This window comes from Lynx rufus, unplaced genomic scaffold (genome assembly GCF_022079265.1).
Source record: "Lynx rufus isolate CCGP_SWC_20201006 ecotype Redwood Valley unplaced genomic scaffold, mLynRuf1.p SCAF_2, whole genome shotgun sequence".
NCBI lineage: Eukaryota > Metazoa > Chordata > Mammalia > Carnivora > Felidae > Lynx > Lynx rufus.
Window position 1 is genome coordinate 47840166 of NW_025814834.1, and position 25863 is coordinate 47866028.

The 25863-nt window shown below is 36.1% G+C and overlaps 1 protein-coding gene across 1 annotated transcript in view; it reads right to left on the minus strand.

Annotated features, from left to right (window-relative positions):
- The window catches only part of ITGAV (integrin subunit alpha V), a 91160-nt gene that overhangs the window by 33720 nt on the left and 31577 nt on the right, over positions 1 to 25863 (minus strand). Inside the window, exons 3-12 of the mRNA XM_047084652.1 lie at positions 20792 to 20883; positions 18273 to 18387; positions 13120 to 13181; positions 10657 to 10702; positions 7507 to 7632; positions 5693 to 5737; positions 4863 to 4906; positions 4718 to 4774; positions 2253 to 2305; positions 1696 to 1898 (exon numbers count right to left, since the gene is read on the minus strand). Of these exons, the coding sequence (XP_046940608.1) occupies positions 1696 to 1898; positions 2253 to 2305; positions 4718 to 4774; positions 4863 to 4906; positions 5693 to 5737; positions 7507 to 7632; positions 10657 to 10702; positions 13120 to 13181; positions 18273 to 18387; positions 20792 to 20883 (843 nt within the window). The remainder of the gene's footprint in view (positions 1 to 1695; positions 1899 to 2252; positions 2306 to 4717; positions 4775 to 4862; positions 4907 to 5692; positions 5738 to 7506; positions 7633 to 10656; positions 10703 to 13119; positions 13182 to 18272; positions 18388 to 20791; positions 20884 to 25863) is intronic.

Here is a 25863-nt window from a genome sequence, read left to right on the forward strand (position 1 = left end):
GTTGTTGGCCAGATCATAATACTAAGGAAACTTCCTTTAAAGTGGCTGGAATACCCTTAAGACAAGGTGATGGCAAACATGCCAGGCTCTCCCTGAAACCCCAGAGGCAGCGGCCCTGCTATAGCAAGGCAGAACCTCAAATTTGGCCCTGTGTTTTCTAAGTCGTTTTGTTATCAATAAGTAATAGCTTGCTCTGTTCTACAGTATTCTTTTCAAGTTCTATCTTAAACTTTATACCAGAGTTCCTTTGATTTAAGTTCTCTTGGTAGTACAAATCTTTAGGACTCTATTTTAGGCAGCAAGATGTTTCTGTGAACAGTTCTTACTAACACTGAAAACATCTAGAGCTAAGGTTAGAAATGGCACTCCCAGTCATGACACAGAACTACCCATGAGGTAGGAGTAGAGTAGTCTTGAAGCCTAAAAGGTGTTTTCTTTTTCCACCACAACTTGGAAGATATAAAATTCAACTGTATTTTTGAAGTTTTCTCTTTAACTTATAACTTTAAATTTTAAGGGGCATACCCCTATATATGATCGATTATTCAAAAAACCAAAAGTTCAACTTTCTATTCTGAGAGTTTTGTACCAGTATTTCTTTTTTTAAGGGGCGCCTGAGTGGCTCAGTCAGTTAAGCGTCCAATTTCAGCTCAGGTCATGATCTCACGGTTTGTGAGTTTGAGCCCCATGTCGGGCTCTGGGCTGACAGCTCAGAGCCTGGAGCCCGCTTCAGATTCTGGGTCTCCCTCTGTCTGCCCCTCTGCTGCTTGCACTCTGTCTCTTGCATTGTCTCAAAAATAAATAAACATTAAAAAAAATTTTTTTTTAAATCTTGATAATTTATAATCTATATTTTACTCTAAGTTAAAAGTCACTTTGATTTTTAAAGATATCTACAGATATTGGAGTGCCTGGATGGCTCAGTTGGTTAAGCAACCAACTCTTGATTTCAGCTCAGGTCATGATCTCACGGTTTGTGAGATAGAGCCTTATTTTGGGCTCGGAGCTGACGGCGTGGAGCCTGCTTGGGATTCTTTCTCCCTCTCCCTCTTCCCCTGTCCCATTCTCACACACGCCCATGTGCACACATGTTCTCTCTCTATATATAAATAAACTTAAAAAAATAAAGAAATTATTAAATGGGACTATTATAAAACAATGAGCTTATATTTTTTACTTGCCCTCACGAAGGGAGTTATAACATCCTTCAGAACTCTCAGGACTTCTCAGATAGCCACAACAAAGTTATGGCTTTAAACATATTAAAGGCAAATTGTACCTCTAAGGGATGCAATTAGAGTCAACATTGCCTTGACAATGTGCCTGGGTGCATTTTTTACATTTGTGTCCAAATGGACAGTAGAGGGCACTGCTGCTAAGCAGGACAGAGACAACAAATCACCAGCTTACTCTGGGCTCCCTGGGAATGCAAATTTCCTTCAGAATTTAACCATTCCAAAATTCTAATTTGAGGCTGTATGAATAATAACTTATAAGAATAATTTTTTTTAAAGTTTGCTCAGATTTTTAAGGAAGAAGAGCAACTGTCGTTTAACTTGGAGTCACTATCAATCCAGTGCTTCCTTCCAGGAAGGAGGTTTGCTCGTATGAACAACCACAGAGGAAGGTACAAGACTTTTCCAGGTAGACACAGAAAATTATGGACCCACAATTACTGAACTTTGTTGATCTTACCATTGAAGCCATCCTGGTCCAGATCCCCCAAAGGTGCTATGGCACTGCCGAACCTCGCAAAGACCTCAAACCCATTCAGCTTGGTCGTCTGGAAGTCTCCTGAAGGTCTTTGCAGGGACACTGAAACCTGTCCCACCTCTTGGAGTTTGCCATCTGAGCCACGATCCATGAAGAGAGGGGCTCCAATAAACACATCTGCGTAACTAAAAGAGCAGAACCTCTTTCACCAACGCAAGATCAAATTCCACCTGTTAATAAAAAACTCAATTTCCCTCTTTCCACATCTCTCATAACCAAACTAAAGCAAAAAATCATTTCAAATTCAAATCTTCCTTCAACTCTTTTAAGAAACTATGAGTAATTCATAAAAATTACTTTATTCCTTCATATCATAAAAGCTACTGAAAGAAATTATGAACATCATAGAGGTTTTCTCATATTCACGAGAAACAGATTAGAAAGGGGACAGAGAAACAGAAGAAAAAATGTTTAATTTTGGCAAAGCATTCATAAACATGAGAGGAAAACTGTTTCTGGAAACATCTTTTTAAACTTACTCATCCCCATTAATGTCAGTGGCAGCGACAGAAAATCCAAAATATGCAGCCATCTGGATAACAAAAAGAAAATGAAATGTTTACATTTCATCCAACTAGCTTTGACAGTTAATATTTATTGTATATTTAATCAAACGGAAAAGGTTTTTTTTTTTCTCTGCACATAGTTTCAATCTAAATTTCTTCTCTTTTGGGGGCACCTGGGTGGCTCAGTTGGTTAAGCGTCTGACTTTGGCTCAGGTCATGACCTCACAGTTTGTGAGTTTGATCCGAGTGTCAGGCTCTGTGCTGACAGCTCAGAGCCTGGAGCCTGCCTCACATTCTGTGTCTCCCTCTCTCTGCCCTTCCTCTGCTCATGCGTGCACATGCACGCACTCTCTCTCTCTCTCTCAAAAGTAAACATTAAAAAAAAATTAAAAAATAAATAAGTAAATAAATTTCTTCTCTTTTGTTTATTCTACCAACACAATCAGGTAATGAGGCATTTTTATTTCCCTAGATTTATAGGCAAAACATATCCCGTGTATATCATTTCGGTGTCTTCAACACATGCCGCTTAAGTCTAAGCATAACTAATGCTCCTTCCCAGGCCTAACCTATTATCACCCTTCTTCTCCTCTGCCCCAAAAATGTCATACATACACCATCAGAAAGATACATAGTCACAGACAGAAGTTTTAACTGAGCCCAAGAAGTTATCAGTGGGAGTCTATGCAGTAAAGATAATAGATAATAATTATTAATAGATCATAACTGGCTCTCCCTATGTGACCACTGCTACTCTCAAGAAATTACTGTTGAGAAAGATATTGGAATGACTTTGTTCTTGTCTCACATCTCATCTGATTACTTGCCAATAGCTTTGCTTTTGAGTTATACACAGTACAACTAGTTTTGGGTTTATTACAGGATTATGTGAAGGGAGAAGGAATGTCCTTTCCTCCACTACAGAAGACTGCTAGACATCACAGACAGAGCAGACTGGCTGGAAATAAACCTGAAAAGAAAAGTTCTAAACACAGCCCAACATGCAAAGCAAAACTAGGAGAGATGACATTTTAAAGATGAACTAAGGTGAGGAATGAGTCAACAAACCACAGACAGGAAAGTTAGCAAAAGCTTCCAAATTTTGACTGGTGGAGATATCAGGAAGGAATGATACGGGAGATTCCTACATCATCTATTTTGGGTTGACAGAGTATAAGTGAAGAAAATGAAAGGTGCAGTCTGTATCCGATTGCAAGACCAGAGCATGTGTAATAAAATGTATTGTATTTACAGTGCAATTTAAGAGAATACTATTTTGGGGTCTTAACCTTGCAAGGCGTTCGGCCTGAAAGTGTAAAGAAAGGGCATTTACTTAGACAAGTTTTTTCCTGGGCACTAGGATTAAAATGTTTTCATTTGATTTGTTACTACAACCCCATAAGAAAGTTACCAGTACCCCTATTTTTACAAATAACCCACCAGATTTACAGTGGCATATACCTTGTCCAATGCAGTTAAGACTGAGAATGAAGAGCCCAGGTCTGTCCTAAAGCAAAGCCCATGTTCCTCCCGCCCCACAGCAATAAAGAAAGCATCATGGACTGAGTACGTGATCCAGAGACATACATGGGCATCTGACAGGAGAAGGTGCTTGAGGTCAAGAAGTCAAAACCTCACAAAGGGATAACCACCCCCTGCCATGACTCTAACGGGCTGTCAACTGCGGGCCGTTTGTTCCGTGCTGTGAACCAACACTGACCGCTACACGTGGGATGAGGTTTCTGGGGGCTGAAAGTCTACTTCCTCATCCTATCAATCCTCTTGCAAAGCCCAAAAATCTCTACTGAATAAGAAGTGGGCTTGAATCCCAGATCTGCCACCTGGGATATAATTATTTTTTCTGTAGCTACTGATTTTTCCTTTGCCATTACTAACTGGGCATTTAATTCTCTGAGATATACGAAACAAAATGTTATAAAATGCCTGTACCTGCAGAGAATGTCTAGTGCCTAATAGTACTACTTTTTAACTGAAGAATGTTTTATTTCTTGAACTACGAATGAAGTTTACTGATGACATCTATAATATACACATCTGTGCCATGCTTCGTTTTGCATCGAAAAAAAAAAAAAAATGAAAGGGCATAGATCATTCCTTAAAGGAGAATTTAATGTCATCAGCAAAGAAAAAAGGAAGTTTTTGTGGTTTTGTGTTTTTGACATGTATGTGTGCAGTTTGTGGATTTCCTTAAAAAACAAGCCATCATGTGCAATTACAAAAGGCTTTGTTTACACAAATTACTCTGGTTGAAACAAAGGTGAATTCTTTAAAGCCTATTTTACATTTACAACATTGAATATTAAACCAATATTCATTACATATTCAACGTAAACCATTATGATACTTACAAGAAAAGTTTTAAGACATTGTTACAAAATGCTGATGTGGGAAAAAAAAAAAACATTTTAAAAGCATACCTGCTCACCAGTAAAATTGTGTAAGGAGGACATGTTTTTCCCATCATAAATATAAACCTGTGGAGGAAAAACAAAAGCATATGAAATATAATAAAATATAAGATAACCTAGAGATTTTTTTTTAGATTCCTTTTAATTTTCCTACCATTCCCAAAGTCCTTGCTGCTCTTGGAACGCCTGAAACAAAGTCTGAAACAAAACAAAACAAAATAAAACATAATAACTCATATTCAAGACCAATACTGAAAACTGTAGGAGGAAATGGATATCTCAGAAAGCTTTAAGTTCTGTTTTGTTATTTCAGTAGAAAACAACAACAAAAATTCTTTAATGGTACTCCATAATAAATGACCATAGTATTTTTTAACAAGATCAAATCCTTACAAAATATAGAAAGATTCTTGAGAACTCTCAAAGAAATGCATGTGTGCCCTCAGGAATTTGTAATCTTATTAAAAAGAGAACAGCTAAGATCAAGTGACCTAAGAACAAAGGAAAGGCAGTGACACCGAAATGTGGTCAAAATCAGGTGAAGTCTGTGATTCATAAATTGAGCTCTGAAGGGAGATGGATGGACAGACAGAGGATGAGGTAACAATCTTACATACAGAGCCCAGAAAGTTACAAGTTATGTCTACAGGAAGAAGGAACTAAGACCCTCCAAGAGGACCAAATCTGCTGAAAAGCAAGAAGGAAGGAGCTGAAGAAAAACTGAAACCCCAAGGGCAGGAAAGGAGTGGATGGGGAAAAACAAAGGGGCACTCAGCAACTGGCTGGTTCAACTTTCAGCAGCTGCAGATAAAGTTTAATGTAGACCAACCTTACATCAATGTACTAACATCTCCCCATTTCTGTTACATTCTATAACAATGGTTTCAAAACCCTTTAACTGCTGAGGTTTTGCAATGTTACCTGTTTTGAATGTTTAGTCTATATTTTTTAAGAAGGGGTAAATATAATTCAAGTGTATCATACCATCGATGCCATCACCATTGAAATCTCCGACAGCCACGGAATAACCTGAATAGGAAGAACAAAATGTGAAACTCCATCAAGGCACAGTCACCTACGGCATACTTGCTGAGTAGGCTTCCCTTGAAAATATTTTCAAGAAGGATTGACCCTTGAACAATGGGTTTGAGCTACACAGGTATACTAATACACAGGTTTTTTTTCAATAAATATAGTGCAGTACTGTAAATGTATATTCTCTTCCTTATGGTTTTCTTAACATTTTCTTTTCTCTAGCTTACTTTGTTGTAAGAATACAGTATATAATACACATGACATACAAAATATGTCTTAATTCACTATGTCATTACTAAGGCTTCCAGTCAACAGTAGGCTATTAGATTTTGGGGGAGTCAAAAGTTATACGTGGGGCTCCTGAATGGCTCAGTTGGTTAAGCATCTGACTCTTGGTTTTGGCTCAGGTCATGATCTCATGATTTGTGAGATCAAGCTCCACATCAAGCTCTGTGCTGACAACACGGAGCCTGCTTGGGATTCTCTCCTCCCCTGCCCCACGCTCCTCCCTTGCTTGGTCTCACTCTCAAAATAAATAAATACATAAACATTTTTTAAAAAGTTACATGCAGATTGTCAACTGTGCAAGGGATTGGTGCACCTAAGTCATACACTGCTCAAGGGTCAACACAATTCCTTTAGTTATGCAGTATTTTGTTCTCTAGAGGTAACAGATGCATATGTACATGCTAAATGAATCTAAAGGAAATAGTTAAACCCTAAAATAGTATTTTTCTATTAGAAAATAAGACGTTAATCAACTTCACAAAGGAGTCAGTTAAAAATGGTAAATTTCTCATAGATACAGAGTAGAGATTAGAGGTTAGCAGAGGCAGGGGATAAAAGGTGGGCAAAATGCATGAAGGTGGTCAAAAGGTACAAATGTGCACTTATAAATAAGTCATGTGATATAACCTAGAGGATGGTGACTAACTAATACAACTATGTTGTATATTGAAAGAGTAGAATTTAAACGTTCCCATTACAAGAAAAACATCTGTAGCTGTGTATGATAATGAATATTAACTACACTTATTGTGAGCATCATTTCACAGTATATAAAAATATCAAATCATTATGTTGTATACCTAAAAGTAATATAATATTACAAGTCAACTGTATCTCAATTTTAGAAAAACAGGGTAAATCTGTAATTTATCTTAAAGGAGCAAAAAATAACATATTTTTTTCAATCAGCAAAGTACTACTGCTGTCCTAAGTCCTTGGTTTAAAAAGTAAGAGAAACCTAAAGGGAGAAAACAAAACTCAATAAACTTTAAAGACCAAAGTTTAACACAGTGAATAACAGAGAATAGAAGCTTAGGAGTCAGACTGCCTGGGTTTGAATATTAGAACAGCAAGTTACTAAGTGAGTGACTTCAGGCAAGTTATTTTGCCTTTTTGTGCCTGAATTTCTTTACCTACAAAATAGGGATAATAGCAGTACACTGTCACAGACCTGTTGTAAGGATTAAATAAATTAATACAGATAAAGCATACTTAGAACAATGCCTAGAATACATAAGCATACTTTAAAAGTTATCTATTACTATTAATTGTAGTATAAATAATCACTCCTAAATTTCAACTACTTAAATATAACATAACCTAAGTATTCATTAACAATTTGAAGTTATGTTCCTGTTCCTTATATTTAAAAAAAATTCAACATAAAAGATTGTCCTGCTTAAAGCAGCATATGCAAATACAGGGCAAATACACTGCAACTCCATATAATGAATCCATATTTTGGTTTTACTTACCCAAGTAACTGTCATCAAAAATAGCTTGAGCAGTCCGAGTTGCCAACTGGTTATTATACTGGATGCTGTAAACTTTGGGGTCATATTTAGACACAATTTCTGCCACTTGATCCGAAATGAGCTGACCTGAAAAATATATATAATAACTTTCTAATGGGAATTTATGATGCAGATGATGGATGGTACCAGCACAAGAGTAAACAGCATTCAAGGGGTGCCCAGCTGGCTCAGTCGGTGGAGCATGTGACCCTTGGTCTCAGGGTCGTGAGTTTGAGCCCCACACTGGGTGTAGAGATTACTTAAATATACAATCTTTAAAAAAAGAGAGATTGGTATTTCTAATTATTAGCCTTAAATAACTCTTCATAATGCTCAATCGGAAAGTTGATGTTCTGTTCAAGCTAGTTCTTAAAATTAGTCACTGCTAGGAGTGCCTGGGTGGCTCAGTGGGTTAAGCATCCAACTTCAGTTCAGGTCATAATCTCAAGGTCTGAGAGTTCAAGCTCAGCGTCAGGCTCTATGCTGACAGCTCAGAACTCGGAGCCTACTTCAGATTCTGTCTCCCTCTCTCTGCCCCTCCCCCACTCACCCTCTGTCTCTCTCTCAAAAATAAATAAACATTAAAAAAATGTTTAAAAAAAGAGTTTGAAAATCTACTGAAATAATTACCTTTACTGTTATAAGAAGAATAAATCGATTGTTTTTTTCCACAAATTATTTGGATACCTTTATGAAGAGGCCTGAATGGGTGAGTTCACTTTTCTTCACAACCTTAAGGTAGCCAAGAAATCTAAAGCACTACACAAAAATCAGATTGTTCCCGACCCCAAGAAAAGTTGGCTGACTTATCAAAATGCCATCTCCATACATGAAGAACATAATCTCCTCATTTCTGCTGTTTCAGAAAAAAACCTCATAGCCAACATTTATCAGTCTGTTGCAATCTGTCCAGTCACAAAGGTTTAGTTTAAAGGTAGGAACACTTTCTGTTTGGATCAATAATTTATCCTCTGTGCCTAAACAGACCTAACACATAGCAGGAATTCAATAAATATTTCTTGAATCAAAGAACACAGGAAAATTCTATCATCTCTTTTGAGTAAAACATTACAATTTTCTCTATTCGTATAGAGATAATTCTGAGATCTGTGGAAAAATTCATTCTGACATACCTATTAATTCAGGGTAAAACTGGATGATTTTAATCTCATTAGAACAAAATATTCTCTGCCCAGCTACTGAGTCTTTCAGTTACATTTCCTAGACCATTTACTAATAAAACTCAAATCAACATGGTATTGATTGTATCTGTCCTAATTTTTAAATAGGAATGAATACAGACACTGTATAATACTCAAGGTATTAAAAAAACTCGTCATTTAAACATGTTCACAGCTGTGTCTCTTAAAAAGGCAGAGATAACTATCAGTCCTGACTGAGAATTACAAAATCAGTCTTTGGTTCCCAGGCATCCCAGCAGACACTTCCCTCCCCTCCACCGAATTACATAACTAGCAATGGAGAAGAAAAATAATTCCATGTTTTTTCTCTTACTAGAAAGTATTAATCTCATATGCGATTAGAATTATTTTTGTGTTCATTTTAAAACTCGAAAACTGTTTTAATCTCATATGCGATTAGAATTATTTTTGTGTTCATTTTAAACCTCTAAAACTCAATTAGAATCTTCCTAAATCATTTCATTTTTCAATAAATGTATATAGTTCACAGGAATCCAAATTCTTTCATTTAGTGTGTCTCACATGCTGATCCATCTTTCCCTGATTTTTCTTTTCTTCATTCCCTCCTTTGTCATCCCTTTCAACTTTTCATTTATTGCTATTTCTCATTCCTTCTTATTGTCTTTCTATCCTATTTTCCCCTTCAGTAAATCTCTTTCTTGAGTTTCCCTTTCTGTGAAACAAAAGCAAGTGTGGGTTTTCCTATGGAAAAGCAAGTAAGGAAAGCACAGTGTAGAATACAGAAGTAAAATTCAGAATTAGAAAGTAACTTGCACATCCATGCAGTCACAGGTTTTTCCAGTTCTTCCAAATACTGATAATGCTTAAATGTCAGAATGCCAAGAAACAAAAGTTCTGACTCTGTGAATAGCATTTATTAGCAGAAAACAAACGTGAATAAATTAAATATATAATTGTGTGTATATAATCATAAATGAAACATAAAGCAAGTAAGCAAATTTAGGTACCTGTTTTCAAACTTTCAGCAAATAATGATGTTATCCATTTGTTCAAATAGTAATTTTATTGGGCCTCCCAGAATGACTGAAGAATGCAATGTTTTATCTTTATACTGACACCAGTTTAATTACATTCTTTTGAAATTTCCTAACACCCACTATTTTAAAAGCTCCCCAAAACAAAGAAGTCATTCATGATGTCAATGGTTAATGAGAAAATAACCATTTAAATATTCTAATGAACAAACTGGAAATACTTTAAAACCATGAGCTTTCAGAATACCACAATTTGCCTGAATAGATCCGTTCCACACACTTCCTAATGTTTACACTATAGACTCTAGAGTACAGAGACAAGAAAGCATGTATCACAGACAATAAAAATAAATTGTTTTAAATTACTTTGTAGATTTACTTTATAATTTACTTTAAACATATTGTTTACTTTCTACTAAAAATATATATAATATATATTATGTATTATACTATGCCACAAATTTTCTATATATATTATATATAGGATGTTACAGTGCTTTTTTAAAAAAAAAATACCGTGAAACAGATAGCAATTACACATTTAAATTGTATTTCTCAATTTCTTTCTTTAAAATAATTCGAAAAATCGTATAGGCACATGGTAAGCCAAGCAAGCATTAAACACAATCATTACTGAGTAATTTAAAAAATATTATCCTAGGGGTGCTTGGGTGGCTCAGTCGACTAAGCATATGACTCTTCACTACTGATTTCTGCTCAGGTCATGATCTCATGGTTAGTGAGATCGAGTCCCATGTAGGGCTCTGCATTGACCATATGGAGCCTGCTTGGGATGTTCTCTCTCCTCTCTCTCTGCCCCTCTCCCTACTCATGCTCGCTCCCTCTCTCTCTCTCTCTCTCCCTCTCTCTCTCTCAAAATAAATAAATAACTTTAAAAAAATATATCAACCTACCTTGCCAATAAAAGCTACCAGGACCACCAAGAAGTACTCTGTCAGCCTAGATTAAATCAAACAACAAAAAAACACATATTTAAAAATAGGTAGATTTAAAAACTGAAAGCAATGTAATACCCACAAAAGCCATATATATATATATATGTGATATTTAATACACATAAAAGCTATATAAACATAAAACAAAATCACAAATCTCAAACTCTCCTAACTCATTTTCAGTAAATTTTCATTGTACTTTTCTAAAATACAATAAAAAATGTTTTAAAAGTTATGACTTTTAATATATGAAAATATACAAATATATACACACATTGATTCTATAGATCTGGCTGGTTCGCAACTTGTTAGGAAGTACTACTATAAAATATTTTTGAGTTATAATAAAACAAAAAGTCATTAATTTTGTATCTTACATTTGTGACTATATAGGCAAATTTTCTTTCTAGTAATCATTAAAATTTTTTTGGCTAGAGATGCCTCGGGAAGCTCAGTCAAGTATGTGATGCTTGGTTTTGGCTCGGGTCATGATCCCAGGGTTGTGGGATCGAGCACCATGTTGGGCTCTGTGCTGGGCATGGAGCCTGCTTGGGATTCTCATTCTCTCTCTCTCTCTCTCTCTCTCTCTCTCCCCCCCCCCCCCCCCGCCGCCCTCCCCTGCTCACACACTCTCTCTCTCTAAAATAAAATTAAAAAAAAAAATTTTTTTTAATGCTTTGAGAGCACCTGAGTGGCTCAGTCAGGCATCTGACTATTGATTTCGGCTCAGGTCATGATCTCACAGTTCATGAGTTCGAGCCTCGCATCCAGCTCCGTGCTGACAGTGTGGACCCTGCTTGGGATTCTCTCTCTCTCACTCTCTCTCTGCCCCTTCTCTCAAAATAAATAAACTCAAAAAAAAATACATAAAAGAAAGAACTTTTAAATTCTTTGGCTAATGAAAAATTATTTTTAGTGTCTTGCAGATCTAAACAGGAATGAAGTTAGAAGGTAAATTTTTCAGGGTATATAATATATACAATTTACACTTGACTAGCATTTCTTGTATCTGTAACCAACTATAAGTATCTAATTCAAGATAACTGTATTTAGTGTTTGAGCATAATGTTTTGGACATTTCTTCCCCCCTGGAGACAAAAAACGTAATTCTTCCCCACCAAACATACATATAGCCCTTTCAAGCTTTCAACAGACAATTTCCTGTCCTGGCTATGTAAAAGGTACTTCTAAGTTGTCTGCTGTAAAATGACACCTTTTTTCCAGAAATGAGTTAAAGAAAGTAAATAACTAATTTAGTAGTGAATGGTTGCTATATGAGAATATTTCTGGGGTTATAGTTGCATAAGCATAGGTACAGAAAACATAGGGACTTTTTAAAATATAACACCTCTTTGAAAATATATCATGGAAGTTTAACCTAATATTATTAATATACTTTACCTCTCTTTGTTTTGCTTCCTCAAATTTTGAATTATGAGTAATTATGAGTAAATTTTGAATTATGAGTTTCAAATTGAATGACTTAAATCAATTATGTAATAAGGAAAGTTAACTGTAATTATAGTCCCAGTCTAGAAAAAAATTTTTTTAAATAAAGATAAAATATAAATTAAAAAAAACAAGAAAATGCTTTATTAATTTTCTGAATTACATGATTGTAGTTTATATCATTTTAATAAATTTATGGCATTTGTTGCTCACACTTTCTAAGAAAGCCATATTAAGTTTTCCAAGGAAGCTCTATTTTTAATTAATATATTTGAGATTTCTATCTCAAATAGAGAAATTAATATTCTCAATTTTATATTCAAGATTTTCACATATCTCACCAAAAAAATCCCCACATACACAAAAGAAAATGACATAAGGAAAAGTATTTAAGAAAAATTTCCTTTGAAAACATAAACTGAATTGTTATTTCAGGAAAAAAGATAAAAACTGTCAACTCTGGAGAGCATGCTCGCTTAGTTAAAAATACAGAGTCACGCATCTGAGATGTTTCACAATAATTAAGCTGCTTCAGCTTTACTTGGTGCCTGTAGGCACATAATAGATGGCAAGCATGCATGTTTCTGAGCTTTTATGTAACTAAACTCTAATTCTGTAATCAAGCTCCCAGTGACAGCTTTTGTGAATTTCAATCAAAAAGACAAAACTTTAGTACTATATAAATTTATCTAATTAGAAATTTTAATATAAAGTCATAATAGTTATCTGTCATCTACTGAGATCTTTTAGTGTCCCCCACTCTCATTCTGATGTCTATTTCAAATAGGCAACGTCCACTAGGGAGAGAATATGAGGCAAAGAATATCAAAATGCATGGGACATTTTTATTAGGTGTTTTCATAGAACAGGTAATAATTATAAAGAAGCTGAAGTATTGAGCAAGTAATTTTTAACAATGGTTTAGATAATGAGGTAGATCTGAATCTCATTCAGTCTTAAATGAAAACTTACTTTGGTAAAATCAATGCTGAATCCTCCTTGACAAAATCCCTGTCCATCAGCATCAATATTTTCTAAAATAAAAAGATTGGAAATATACACAAACCCAAAAACAAACAAATGACATAAAACAAAACATGAGAAAAATCTGTATCACTGTAATCATAAGATAATGTATTGTTGAACTGGGAGTGTCCATTCAATGTGGCATTTAATGAATTATTATCACACTCTAAAAAAGTTACTGTGCATTTTTACCAGCACCATTCTCTCAGATAATGGCAATAGAGAGAGATCAATGTATCTGGAATGGTCACCAGGAAATAGAAACATCACCTAAGATGGTAGATTTCAAACTTATTTTTAACCATAACCCACAGCAAGACTATATTTTATATCACAGTCCATATAACCCAACATGTATGTTATTGTATGTGTGTATAACAGATACATGAATAAGACAAAATTTCACAAAACTATCACTATTACCATGGACAATATATTCTGATACTTTCTATTTTATTTCACTCCTTTTAAAAAAGAATTACTGGTTATGATCCACTATTCTGATTTCATGAAACAAAGATGAGTTGTGATCTACAAGTAAAATTCCAGTTTGAATTTGAAATTCCAGTTAACACTCTACAAATTTATTATGAATACCAGTAAAGAGATACATGCACTCCTAATACATACTGACTACACACACATTTTACAGCCAACAACAACAACAACAACAACAACAACAAATCTATTAAAAACGTACTTCAGGATTTTGGGAGAGGGCCAGACCCTAACTTAATATTCAGCAAAGAGCGAAATACAAAACTATCTTCACAACATATTTAGAACTGCAGTCTAATGAAAGTGAACATCTTTAAACACAACACTGACTATTTTCCAAATGATAACAGACTCAACAGTTTGACTCTTTTGTAGTTACCCTTTATTTTGTAGATCTCACAAGGGGACAATTTCTGGACAAGTAGCCAGTTCATTTAGATTAACCCTAATCATGAGTAAAACTGGACCTAGAACACAGGTAAGGATGAATCTGAAGGCTCTCCCTTGTTTTATTTCAAGGATAACAAGGAACAATAAAAATACTACTCTTTAGCTATCAAGCATTTCCTATAGAGAATTACAATATGTAAGTAATTATGCTTTCATATTACTAAACTTGCCACCCAAACACAGGAACCAAAAATATCTATTTTCAGTATAACTGAAAGGACAATTTCCAAATATTCCCATCAAAATTTTTGAACCCATTTTAAAACCTGGGAACTGCCCCAAGATTACACACTTAATAACTAAATTTAGAAGTTGTTTTATTAAAGGCCTCAAGAGTGTAATGCTGCCCCAATGTGAATTTTTTTTAACAGGAGGGAATGGGAGAATGTGGGGCTGGGGTTTCCAGTGTCTAGTGAATCATACTGAGGAAGTCTGCTCCGACCTCAAGTTGGCTCTTTATTTCCTTTCTTCAAGTTGTATTTAGGGAACTATTTCAGGCTATTTTTAGAGACATCCCTTTTTGATTATCATACTGTACAGTTATCTCCTTTATTTGGTTTCTCAGAACATCCCAGCAAGAAAACATGACTGTCCTTTAAAATTTTATTAACAGGTACATATTAAACTGAATGTTTATGACAATGTGAAGAATTTTATGTTAACTACAACTATTTCCGTGAAGGCTTTTGTTTTTATTTCTACAGATGAATAATATTTCTCCCATTCATCAAGCCTGACAGCATTATAAATAATATTACTGATTATGATAGTAAGAGCAGTTAATGTTCACAAAGCCCCTTCTGTGAGCCAGGTACTGTATGAAAGCATTTTCCAAGGTATGATCGTTTAAATCTTACAGCAATCCTATGAGAGATACTAGTATTATTCACAATTTACAGAAAAGGAAACTAATCCTTACAGAAACTTAAGTAACTTGACCACAGTCAACCAGCTAGTAAATAAGAAAGCAAGGATCTGAGCCCAGGTGTGTCCACACCACTAAACTGCACTATCTCAAATCAGCAATGTGCTTGTAATTTCCTGAGTTAACAATCAAGGGGAAAGAAAAGCCAGCTCATTATCATTACTGAGAAAAATCTATGTACAAATGTCATCAGAAAGCGGAAGGAACAAAGGACTCAGTCTGATCACGGAATTAAGAGCATGTAAGTTAAATGATTTGTGGGTCAGGCACTTTTAGAACAGAAAGTCATCTGGCCTATTGTGTAAAGCCATTAGGTCACAGATAGTTATGAAAAGCCAAAAGCAAACATAATCAGGAACAAGGAAAATTTTTCACAGACAATGAAGTTTCATGTCCAGCGTGCCCACACAGGTCATGTTGAAAACAAAAGCAAACAAACAACAACCCCCCACAAACTACCACTACCAAAACAAGCAAAGTTATCAAGAAGTTAGCAACTTAGCCCTTCAAAACTGGCACCCCCATGCAAAATCAATCATTGGTTGAACAATCTATGGAAGCATGAAGAAGATACAAAATACAAAAACTCTATCTCTGAAGTCTTTTAACCAAATCAGTGTTTTACTAATAGTGAAAACAAAGGCCCAGAGTGGTTAAGTGTACCACCAATAGCTATCGCCAGGTTGCTGACAAAATGCTAGAATAAATCCAGGTTCTCAGATTCCCACTCCTGAGCATTTCTTCACCTCTGGTCAAGTTGCTCTTCGTAATTTGGGTCTGTACATAGCTTCATATTTCAAAGTTTGAGCCAAAAAACATGTACAGTGATCAATGGATACTGAAAGCTAGATTTATTAGGATGAAAGGCACTCACTTTGATGTTTTGAGGTTATTCTTTTGCTTTTTCTAAGATTTTAGGTTTTATTATTTGATTAACGATCAGCAAACTTTCTGTGAAGGACCATATGGTAAATATTTCAGACTTAGGGGCCAGCAAGTCTCTGTGGCAACTATTTAACTCTCCCTTTGTAAACAACATGTAAACAAATGGGTGTGGCTGCTTTCCAATAAAATTTTATTTACAAAAAGAGGCTCACAAGCCAGTTTGCTGACCTGATTTGGATGTTAAACAATTTAGAAATAAGGGTTAAAATGAGTTTATAATTTTTGTGCCTATATTTACAATTTCTGTGCCTAAACCAAATAAGCAAAAGCATTATGTAACAGATACATCATGCAAATACTGCCTTCATCCTTTAAATACATGTTGAGAAAAAAAAAAATGGTCATTACAGAAAAGGCAAAATGAAAAAACAACATTAGCCTAATCTAACAGTATATACACATGAATGGATCATTTCTAGAATGCTTGCTTTCAGAAGGGTACCAAGTATTTCACACACCCAGAATTATCCAAACCTGTATTCGTGAAAGCACAATGTATTCTTTAAGGAAAAGCTGTGGTTAACACTGAGGCAATTGAAATGGAAAACATATTCCATTGTTAGTATTTACAAGGGAAGGGCTCCTTTGGAATAAGACAGAACTGGGTTCAAGTCCTCATTAGACACTCATTACTAAAAGATGTAGGAAAAAATTACTTCCAACAATCTGAATCTCAGTTCCCACATCTATCATATGAGAATAGGGTGATTTTTACCTTTATGTCCATCACATAAATGGTAAGTTACAAACCTGGCGGGCAAGAGTTAGCTCATTCCACATAGCTATAAAATTACCTTCTCACAATAGCAACATTTTTGCAATACAGAAATTGCAAACACAAATTGAATCCTCACATTTTCCGCATACCAAAAAGACGACAGGACTCTAACCCAGACAGCAACATAAAGGTGGTGATACAGATGGCATCAAACACGGAGTAGAAACCTGCCAGCCTCCTCTGTCCTGTGATGTGGTGTGCTTTCTGACCAATCCAAATAAACAATGCACTTCTAGGGAGGTATCATTCTTTTGATGTTTACTTCTCACAACATGCAGGGTCAAGTCGGTGGGTGAAGAAATAAGCGTTAATAAAACCGTCTGCAGCTTCTTGGAAGTTCAACTGCTTAAAATTTTAAGGACTGAACAGTTCCTTTGGCCTGGTGTCCCAAGTCACCTAACACGGATGAAAAGAATCTAGCAGTTAACAGTCTTACATGTTCTACTTCTGTTCCTGATTCTCTCTACTAAACTATCTGGTGACCAATGGAACATAAAAAAAGAAACAGCCTAAAAAGTGCTCTGGATATAAATACCATAAGGCACTTCAGTAAGCTATTTTTACATTTCTTGTATAAAGAGGATCTGGAGTGGTGGCCATTGAACAAAGACGGGAAGGCAAAAGAACTGGAATCTCCTTTGGAAAAGCACGATCAAAATTGTAAGGACTCAAAATCACCTTTAGTCACCACATGAATTTCATTTGAAATTTCAAATAGTGTTAGACAACAAAGTGAGATCTTTTGGATCATCAAAAGAAGAGTAAGGTTGATAACAGACTGACAAAGAAACTGACTTAAGAGGAGTGCCTGGCTGGCTCGGTTGGTGGAGTGTGTGATTCTTGATTTCAAGGCTGTGAGTTCAAGCCTCATGTTGGGTGTGGAGATTACTTAAAAATAAAATCTTAAAACAAAATTTGTTTAATTAAAAAAATAATAAAAGGAGGCAAATTCAGACTCAGAGTCCTGAGCTCAATGTTTTACCTTCCTATATAAACTCTGGCTCTTTAAGACATATATATGTCTTAAAGACATACATATATTATACATACATTATAATATATTATATTATATTATACATACATTATATAATATATTATATTATACATACATTATAATATATATTATACATACATTATATCATATTATACATACATTATAATATATTATACTATAATATATATATAATATATTATACATATATTATACATACATTATTAATATAAAGCTCTAGTTCTTAAACTCTGGTATCCATCAAATCGCCTTGAGGAGTTTTCCTAAAAATGCGGGTACACAGGCCTGAGGTAGACCTACTGCATCAGCTTCTTTTGTTTTAGGAAGTCCCACATCTGTGTTAGAGAAGGTCAATGGAACATCTTTTGACTAACACAACATGTCTACAATTTCTAGACACACACGCGCATGCGCGCACACACACACACACACTTTTAACAAATTAGGCTTCCCAACCCTCATTTAAAAGTTGGTACACTTCTTATACATACTTGATCTGCATGGAGCATACTCTACAGTCTTTGCTCCATCCTGAAGAAAGCATGTTCCAACTGGCTCTCTCTCCTGTTTCATTTCAGTCCTCCAGTGGTACAGTGGGGCACAGGCCTGAAATCAAAGGTGGTGGTCCACAACATAAAAATTCCCTGAAAAGATTAGTGTTTCAGACAATCTACACTACCCCAGAATTGAACAACACTTTCTAAGCATTAATAGAAAGTAACCACACCTATCCTATACTATGAATTCCAGATCACAACAGTGATAAGTACCTTTTTCACATATTTCATTTTCAAAATGGCAAAATTATTTCATGTAGCACTTTTTTTGATCAGCACTAAGCTGATCGAATCAACATTGTAACTAAATAACATTCTTACACACGTAGACTACACCCTAAATTATAAAGCAAATAATTTATTATTAAGAAAAAAGTAAAAGACTTTGCAGTGCTCATTTGATCTACTTTCCAAATAAATTGTGACCCTTCTGTTTTCAGAGTTATGGATTTTAACGCCATGCACGAGCAGTAGAATAATGCATGCTTTAATAACGTAGTAATCTACCAAAATATAACAGTTTAACTAGCTGGCAAAAAAGTTCAATGAACTTTCTGTAATATTTTTTGAAGCAAAACATTAACACAAATACTGCAGACTTCAACAGTGGGTTACTCTATATTTATCCTGAAAAAAGTGAAAGGAAATGATTGTTGCTACTTCTCTATATGTACTTGATGTTTCATGTATAAGGACTATTTGCACCTGCTTACTTCTACTTCTTTGCTTTGTGCCTAGAATGACCCACTCTCAACCCCATCCTTGACCTCCAATTAGACACATCCTGTAGAGTTCCTTTGAAATTTCAGCTCCTAAACAAATTCTTCCCTAATGCCCCACCATCATATTTTAAAAAAAGCAATAAATACTATGCAGGTAATTACAACAGGGAAGGGCTTTCTGGGGAAAAGAAATGAAAGCTGAAGTCAGAATGACAAGGAGCTAGCCAAGTGAAAATCAACAAGGTGAGCATAAAACAGGGACAGGGAACAAACACACTAAGGTACTAACTGCAGTGACCTGGCACATGGAAGGGATGAAGATTAGTGTGGCTAAAGCCTGCAAGACGGAGTGAGATGATGCCAAAGAGACAAGAGCCAGTGACCTGGTTGTGGGGATGCTTATCAGCCAGGATAAGTGGGGATTTGAACTCTACGAGTGATGGAAAACCACCTGACGGTTTTAATTAAGAAGATGAAATGCTCTGGTTCACTTTGGGCCTCCTGTGGAAAAAGGATTGCAGAGGAGGAACCGCAGAGAATGGACTGCAGGACAGGAAGCAGAAAGAGGAGATGTGCCACTGCAGGAACCCAGGGAGGTTACAATAGTGGCTGGGTACAGGGTGGAAACAGTGCAGGTGATGATTTCTAGATGGATGTGGGATACATTCTGGAGGCAGAATTGATAGGGCTTGCTGGTGGAGGGGATAGAGAGTCATGGCTGTAAACAGGCTGGGGAAGTTTTATACGGAGAGCATTATCTTTGTGTTTTTTCCTTTCTGATGAAGGGTAAGAAGAGTTCTATTTTGGCTATGTTCATTTTGAGTAACACAGGAGATATCCAAATGGAAATGCCATATAGTTAGTTTGGAAACACTCTGAAAATCCAGGGAGAATTAAGAAATAGAGATATAGCTTTAGGGATTATGACATATAGACTGTATTTACAGCCATGGGACAGGATAGGAACAGCCAGGTAAAAGGTGTAGTTAGAGAAGATGGTGGCTCAGAACCCAGCCTAGGACACTCAACACTTAGAAACTGAGCAGAAGAGGAGCTGCTCAAAAAGACAGTGAGGATCAGGCAGGGAGATGGGAGAAAACCAAGAAAGTACAGTGTTCCAGAAGCCAAGGGAAGAAAAGCAGTTCAAAAAGAATGGGCTAACTGACCTTGTTGAATGGTGCTGAGTGGCAAGAAACATTCAACAAGTACCAGTGATTTCAGTGACCTGAAAGCCAAGGGTGACTTTAGCCATGCCTACCTGAGTTTGACTGTGGTTGGGAAAAGAACAGGCAGTGAAGAAGTAGAGGGGATAACTGAAGAAAACACTGAAAAAGTTTCTGAAAAGAGGAGCAAGGAATGTGGCATAGCAGGGGAAAGAGGCAAAGGGAAGGCTGCTGTGTTTTTAAAAAGAGGTATTAGTGCGTGTGATTAATCACAGGCACACTCATCCTGAACCCGGCTGGACAGAAACACCCTGAGGGGAAGGATCAACAAGAGTGGAGAAGGTAACAAGGCAGGAATGAAGGTGGAAAGTATCAGAAAGCAAGTCTGTGAAGGGCAGGACACAGAAGATCTTTGATAGGATGGCCTTTGATCAGGGCTATCTTTTCTCATCTTGTCCTGTACTCCTGAGCACACTGAGTTTTACTACTAGCTTTCAAGCAGAAACTTTTCTGTGTTTCCACATAAATTGACAAAACTCACCTACAAGTAAATATCCAAAAGACTTACCAAAATTTTGTCTTGTTTTGATCTCACAGATGCTCCAAACCACTGGTGGGACTTAAACTCCAATGGATCATCCTTGGCATAATCTCTGTTGCCTAAGAAAAAAATATATTCTTAGTATAACAGAGTTTATTTCAATCCAGACACACAAAGAGTATGCCTTTGATTAAACAAATTTGATTAATCAAATGCCACATTAGCTATTTATCTCGTGTACTTGATGAATATCAGGAACTTTCAACTAACCAAAGAAATAAAATACAGGATGACTAGAAGTGTCCCAGGGTTGTTATTAACCCCCATTAACTGTAATGCAGATGTGAAAAGGTAATACTAAGTAAAGTTTCCCAGTGGCTAAATTATAAGATAACTATTAAACACTTATAATTACCTACTGTGCTCCTGAAAGTTCTATGATATAAATATATTTATGAAAACAAAAGGCCTTTGTAAAACACGAGTAGTAAAAGACTAAAGTAAAAGACAAAGCGCAAGTGGCATTATAACACGGGAGTTAGAATCTAAGAGACATGATCTGGCTGGTGGGAAAAAGAATCAGATTTGGTACACTACATGCAAATATTTATTTTCAGTTTACATTTTCGAGAAAATTATTCCCAATGTACTAGCCACTCATGTAAAGTATTGCAAATTAAAAAGAAAGAAAAAGAAAGAAAGAAAGAAAGAAAGAAAGAAAGAAAGAAAGAAAGAAAAGAAAGAAAAGAAAAAAGAAAAGAAAAGAAAGGAAAAGAAAGGAAAAGAAAAGAAAAGAAAAGAAAAGAAAAATCCTTTCCATAAGGGGTACCTGGGTAGCTCAGTCAGTTAAACGTCTGACTCTTGATTTTGGCTCAGGTCATGATCTCACTGTCCACAACATTGAGTCCCACATCCAGCTCCATGCTGACAGCACAGAGCCTGCTTGGGATTCTCTCTCTACCTCTCTCTCTGCCTCTCCCTGCTCACACTCTCTTTCACATGCACATCTCTCTCTCTCTCTCTCTCTCTCTCTCTCTCTCTCTCAAAAATAAATAAATAAACATTAAAAAAAATCCTTTCCATGGAAAAGCTCTTAAATTGATCAAGGAAAGAATTATGGAAACATATCCATAAAGCATTTGGGGAAGGAGAGACTACTTTTCTTGAGAGACTAAAGTCTAGTATGTTCCTCTTAAAATCTATTTATAATAACCATTCTTTACAAACATATATTTCAAGAACTATACTGGACAAAATATAGCAGACAAGGATCAATTTTAAGACTGCCAGCCAATATGTAAATAGTCATCACAAGGTTCATGTTAAATCTATTTCCTAAATCTCACTCATCTAAGGTAGTACTTATGGTTATTCAGTTCCATTCTGAAGACTTAAGACCAACTGAAGATTGAGATTAACCTTGAGATTAATTGAGAATTTCAATAATTCTAGATGTAATACAGACAAGGTAAAGGATATAATACTGTTCACTATACTACTCTTCTTTTTCATTATTTTAAAAAAGTTTTCTTTAATGTATGAATCTCCAAAGGCCTCTTTCTGTACTCTTAATACAGCTGATTTTTGTCAGTGGTCACAAAAACACATTTTTACAAGTAGGGGGAAGGAGAAATGGAACTTAGCCAGTATACGCCCTTCACCATGAAAACCAAAGTTTCCCAACAGTATGGTTGGCTTGCCTCTGAAGCCTGTGTTCACCAAGCCATCATCACTGGGAACACTACATGTCAGTGACACACAGGTCACTAATCAGTCCATGGACTCACTTACATTTCCCATCCTCCCACAGTTACGTTAATGCCACGTAACTAGTTCTTGCCACGAAGCTAAGAGCAAAAGTGGCAGATGTTGCTTCCTGTTCAAGTAAAAGTGGATATGAGCTCACTAATCACTAAGCAAATGCAAATCAAAACCACAATAAGATATCATCTCACACCAGTTAGGATGGCAATTATCCAAACAAAACAAAACCCCTAAGATAACAAGTGTTGGTAAGGATGTGGAGAAAAGGGAATCCCTGTACACTGTGGGTAGAAATGTAATTGATACAGCCATTAAATAGTATGGAGGTTACTCAAGAAATTAAATGTGGAACCACTGCATGACCCAGGAATCCAACTTCTGGGTATATATCCAAAGGAATGAAATTATTATCCTCTAAGGGGTATCTGCACTCCCATGTTCACTGCAGCATTACTCATAATAGTCAAGACATGAAAGCAACCTAAATATCTACTGAAAGATGAATAAAAAAGAAAATGCGGCATATTCATACAATAGATTATTCAGCCATAAAGAAGAAGATTATTCAGCCATAAAAGATCCTGCCAGTTGAGACAACCTGGATGGATCTAGAGACTTAGGCTAAGTAAAATAAGTTAAGACACAGAAAGACAAATACTTCATTATATAATTCACTTATTTGTGCAATCTAAAATAATCAACTCATTAAAAAACAAAACAAAAAAAATAGATATGAATACTCTGTGTTTTCTCTCTCTCATCCGTAAGTCTGTAATAGATGGTGGAATCACATGATACAAAAAGCTTCAGCCAAAGGTTTTAAAATGTAAGAACAGCCAAATTCCCCATACTCAATGATGACATGAGCAAGAAATAGTCTTCTTTTTAAGTGAGTGAGATGTGGGATTTTGTTTATAAAGCATGTTGTTACTGAAGTATATAGCCTAGCACAGCTTGAGTAATATACATTCTGCTATTTCCAAAAGGGCCTGACCAAAAACTACAAAGAAGCTTAGCCTCTAGGCACACTGGGTTCACCTGATAATTTTTCAAGGATTTAAACCATAAAATGTATGGTTACAAGTTACTTAATATAAACTTTTTATTCCACTGCAAGCTACCTGTTCTCTTACTGTGCTGCAGACTCTATTCTATTCCTTTCTACAAAGGAAATGAAGTCATTTTCCTCCTTATATTAATGAAGCAGGAGAAATACACTACAACTGTGAAAGAAACAGCTGGTGCTCAGAAAGATTCACTTCCACTCACTGTCCCTTGAGACCACAGATAAACTCAGGTAATCTTAGCCTAAGGGAATTGAGTTTATGAGCTAATAATGCATGTGAACTGAAAAGTGCAACATTCTCAGAACTGCTACTTCCTGCTTCTGCTTTCAGGTAAGACAAAGCTTTTTCAGCAAGACCCTAAACTATGTCCAACTAGAACCAAAGCTTTTCTTTTTTTATATATTTTGTTAATGTTTATTTATTTTTGAGAGAGAGAGAGAGAGAGAGAGAGCGCGCACTTGAGCAGGGGAGAGGCAGAGAGAGAAGAAGACACAGAATCCAAAGCAGGCTCCAGGCTCTGAGCTGTCAGCACAGAGCCAGACACAGGGCTCAAACCCATGAAGTGGGAGATCGTGACCTGAGCTAAAGTTGGATGCTTAACCAACTGAGCTACGCAGGCACCCCGCAAAGCTTTCCTTTATTAGAGGAAATCTTAGGCTGTACCACATCAGAAAGATTCAAATTAAGGCTCCATATAATTTCTCATAATCTTTAAAACTGACATTTACAAAAACAAAATGATGCAGAACCAAAATCATGATATTCTTAATGCAATTTTTCCTGCCTACAAGACCTAATACAGATTCCTCAAAAATGTCAATGTCATAAAAGACAAAATAGTAGGGAAGATTCAATATTAAAAGAGAACAATGAGGGGCTAATTGCTAAATTAACATGATGAACCCTCCAGAAAATGGTGTGTAATATATATATTGATTATTTAGTTAGTTGGTAATCATGATCCTGAGATCAAGACCTATGCTGAGATCAAGAACCAGATGCTTAATCAACTGAACCACCCAGGGACCCCTAAGATATATTTATTTTTATATGTAAGAGTTCCCTTCCCCTTAGCCCCCAGTCTCTTGAACAAGTCACATTCATTCCCATTTGCAAGCCTTTGTTACCATGGCCCCCTAACCTTAAAACTTTTATTCCTTTCACTATTGATTCAAACCCTTCAGTTGTGGGGCTCCTGCGTGGCTCAGTGGTTGAGCGTCCAACTTCAGCTTAGGTCATGATCTCACGGTTCGTGAGTTCAAGCCCTGTATCGGGCTCTGTGCTGACAGCTCCGAGCCTGGAACCTGCTTTGGATTCTGTGTCTCCCTCTCTCTCTGCCCCCCCACCCTGCTAGCAGTGCTCTGTCTCTGTCAAACACAAATAAACATTAAAAATTTAAAATTTAAAATTAAAAAAAAAAACCTTCAGTTGTAGCTGTCCATTCATGATGCTAAGGCATGATGAAACAGGGAGTCTGACCCTAAGGAAATACCTAACAAGGAGACAATCATAGGAACAAGCCCTTATGGTAGAACAATGGCAGAGGAATGTGTGAAATATTATGGGAAGAGGGTGGCAGAGTACAAGGAAGAGAAAGCTTTCTGGGCCAAGGGAAAATCTTGTGGCCAGAGATTAAAGAGTGGATATACTTGGATTTTTTACAAAACTGTGCGTTGTTGGCTATGACCAGAAAGAAGGGTCAGGAGGGGAGTGGTTGTCCAGAGCTTTGCTGCCGTGCTAAGAACGGGCTGCATGGGGTTTTTGAACTGCCCTCTATGCCCAGCAGTTGTTCTTTAACTGTATTCCTGAAGGCTGAAGAGAAGTTTCCTCTTTATATAGTATTATCCAGTTTTCCATTGAAAAACTGTCACCATGATTCCTTTTTTTCTGAAGAAATAGACCCTTCTCCAAATCTGCATGTGGTAGCAACATGGTAGGATACTGCTCTGCGCTAACACCATGTGCTTCTCATTCGCTATGTTTTATTTCTTATTTTAAACAATCAAAAACATTCACTGCTATAATGATTAGGATACCTGCCTTTGCAGATAAACAGGTTTAGCTTAAGCTAGAAAAGGTCATGAAACAGAATTACAAATTTTACAATTTTCTGTTTTATTTTCTTTTTTTTTTAAATATTTTTTTTTTCAACGTTTATTTATTTTTTGGGACAGAGAGAGACAGAGTATGAACGGGGGAGGGGCAGAGAGAGAAGGAGACACAGAATTGGAAACAGGCTCCAGGCTCTGAGCCATCAGCCCAGAGCCC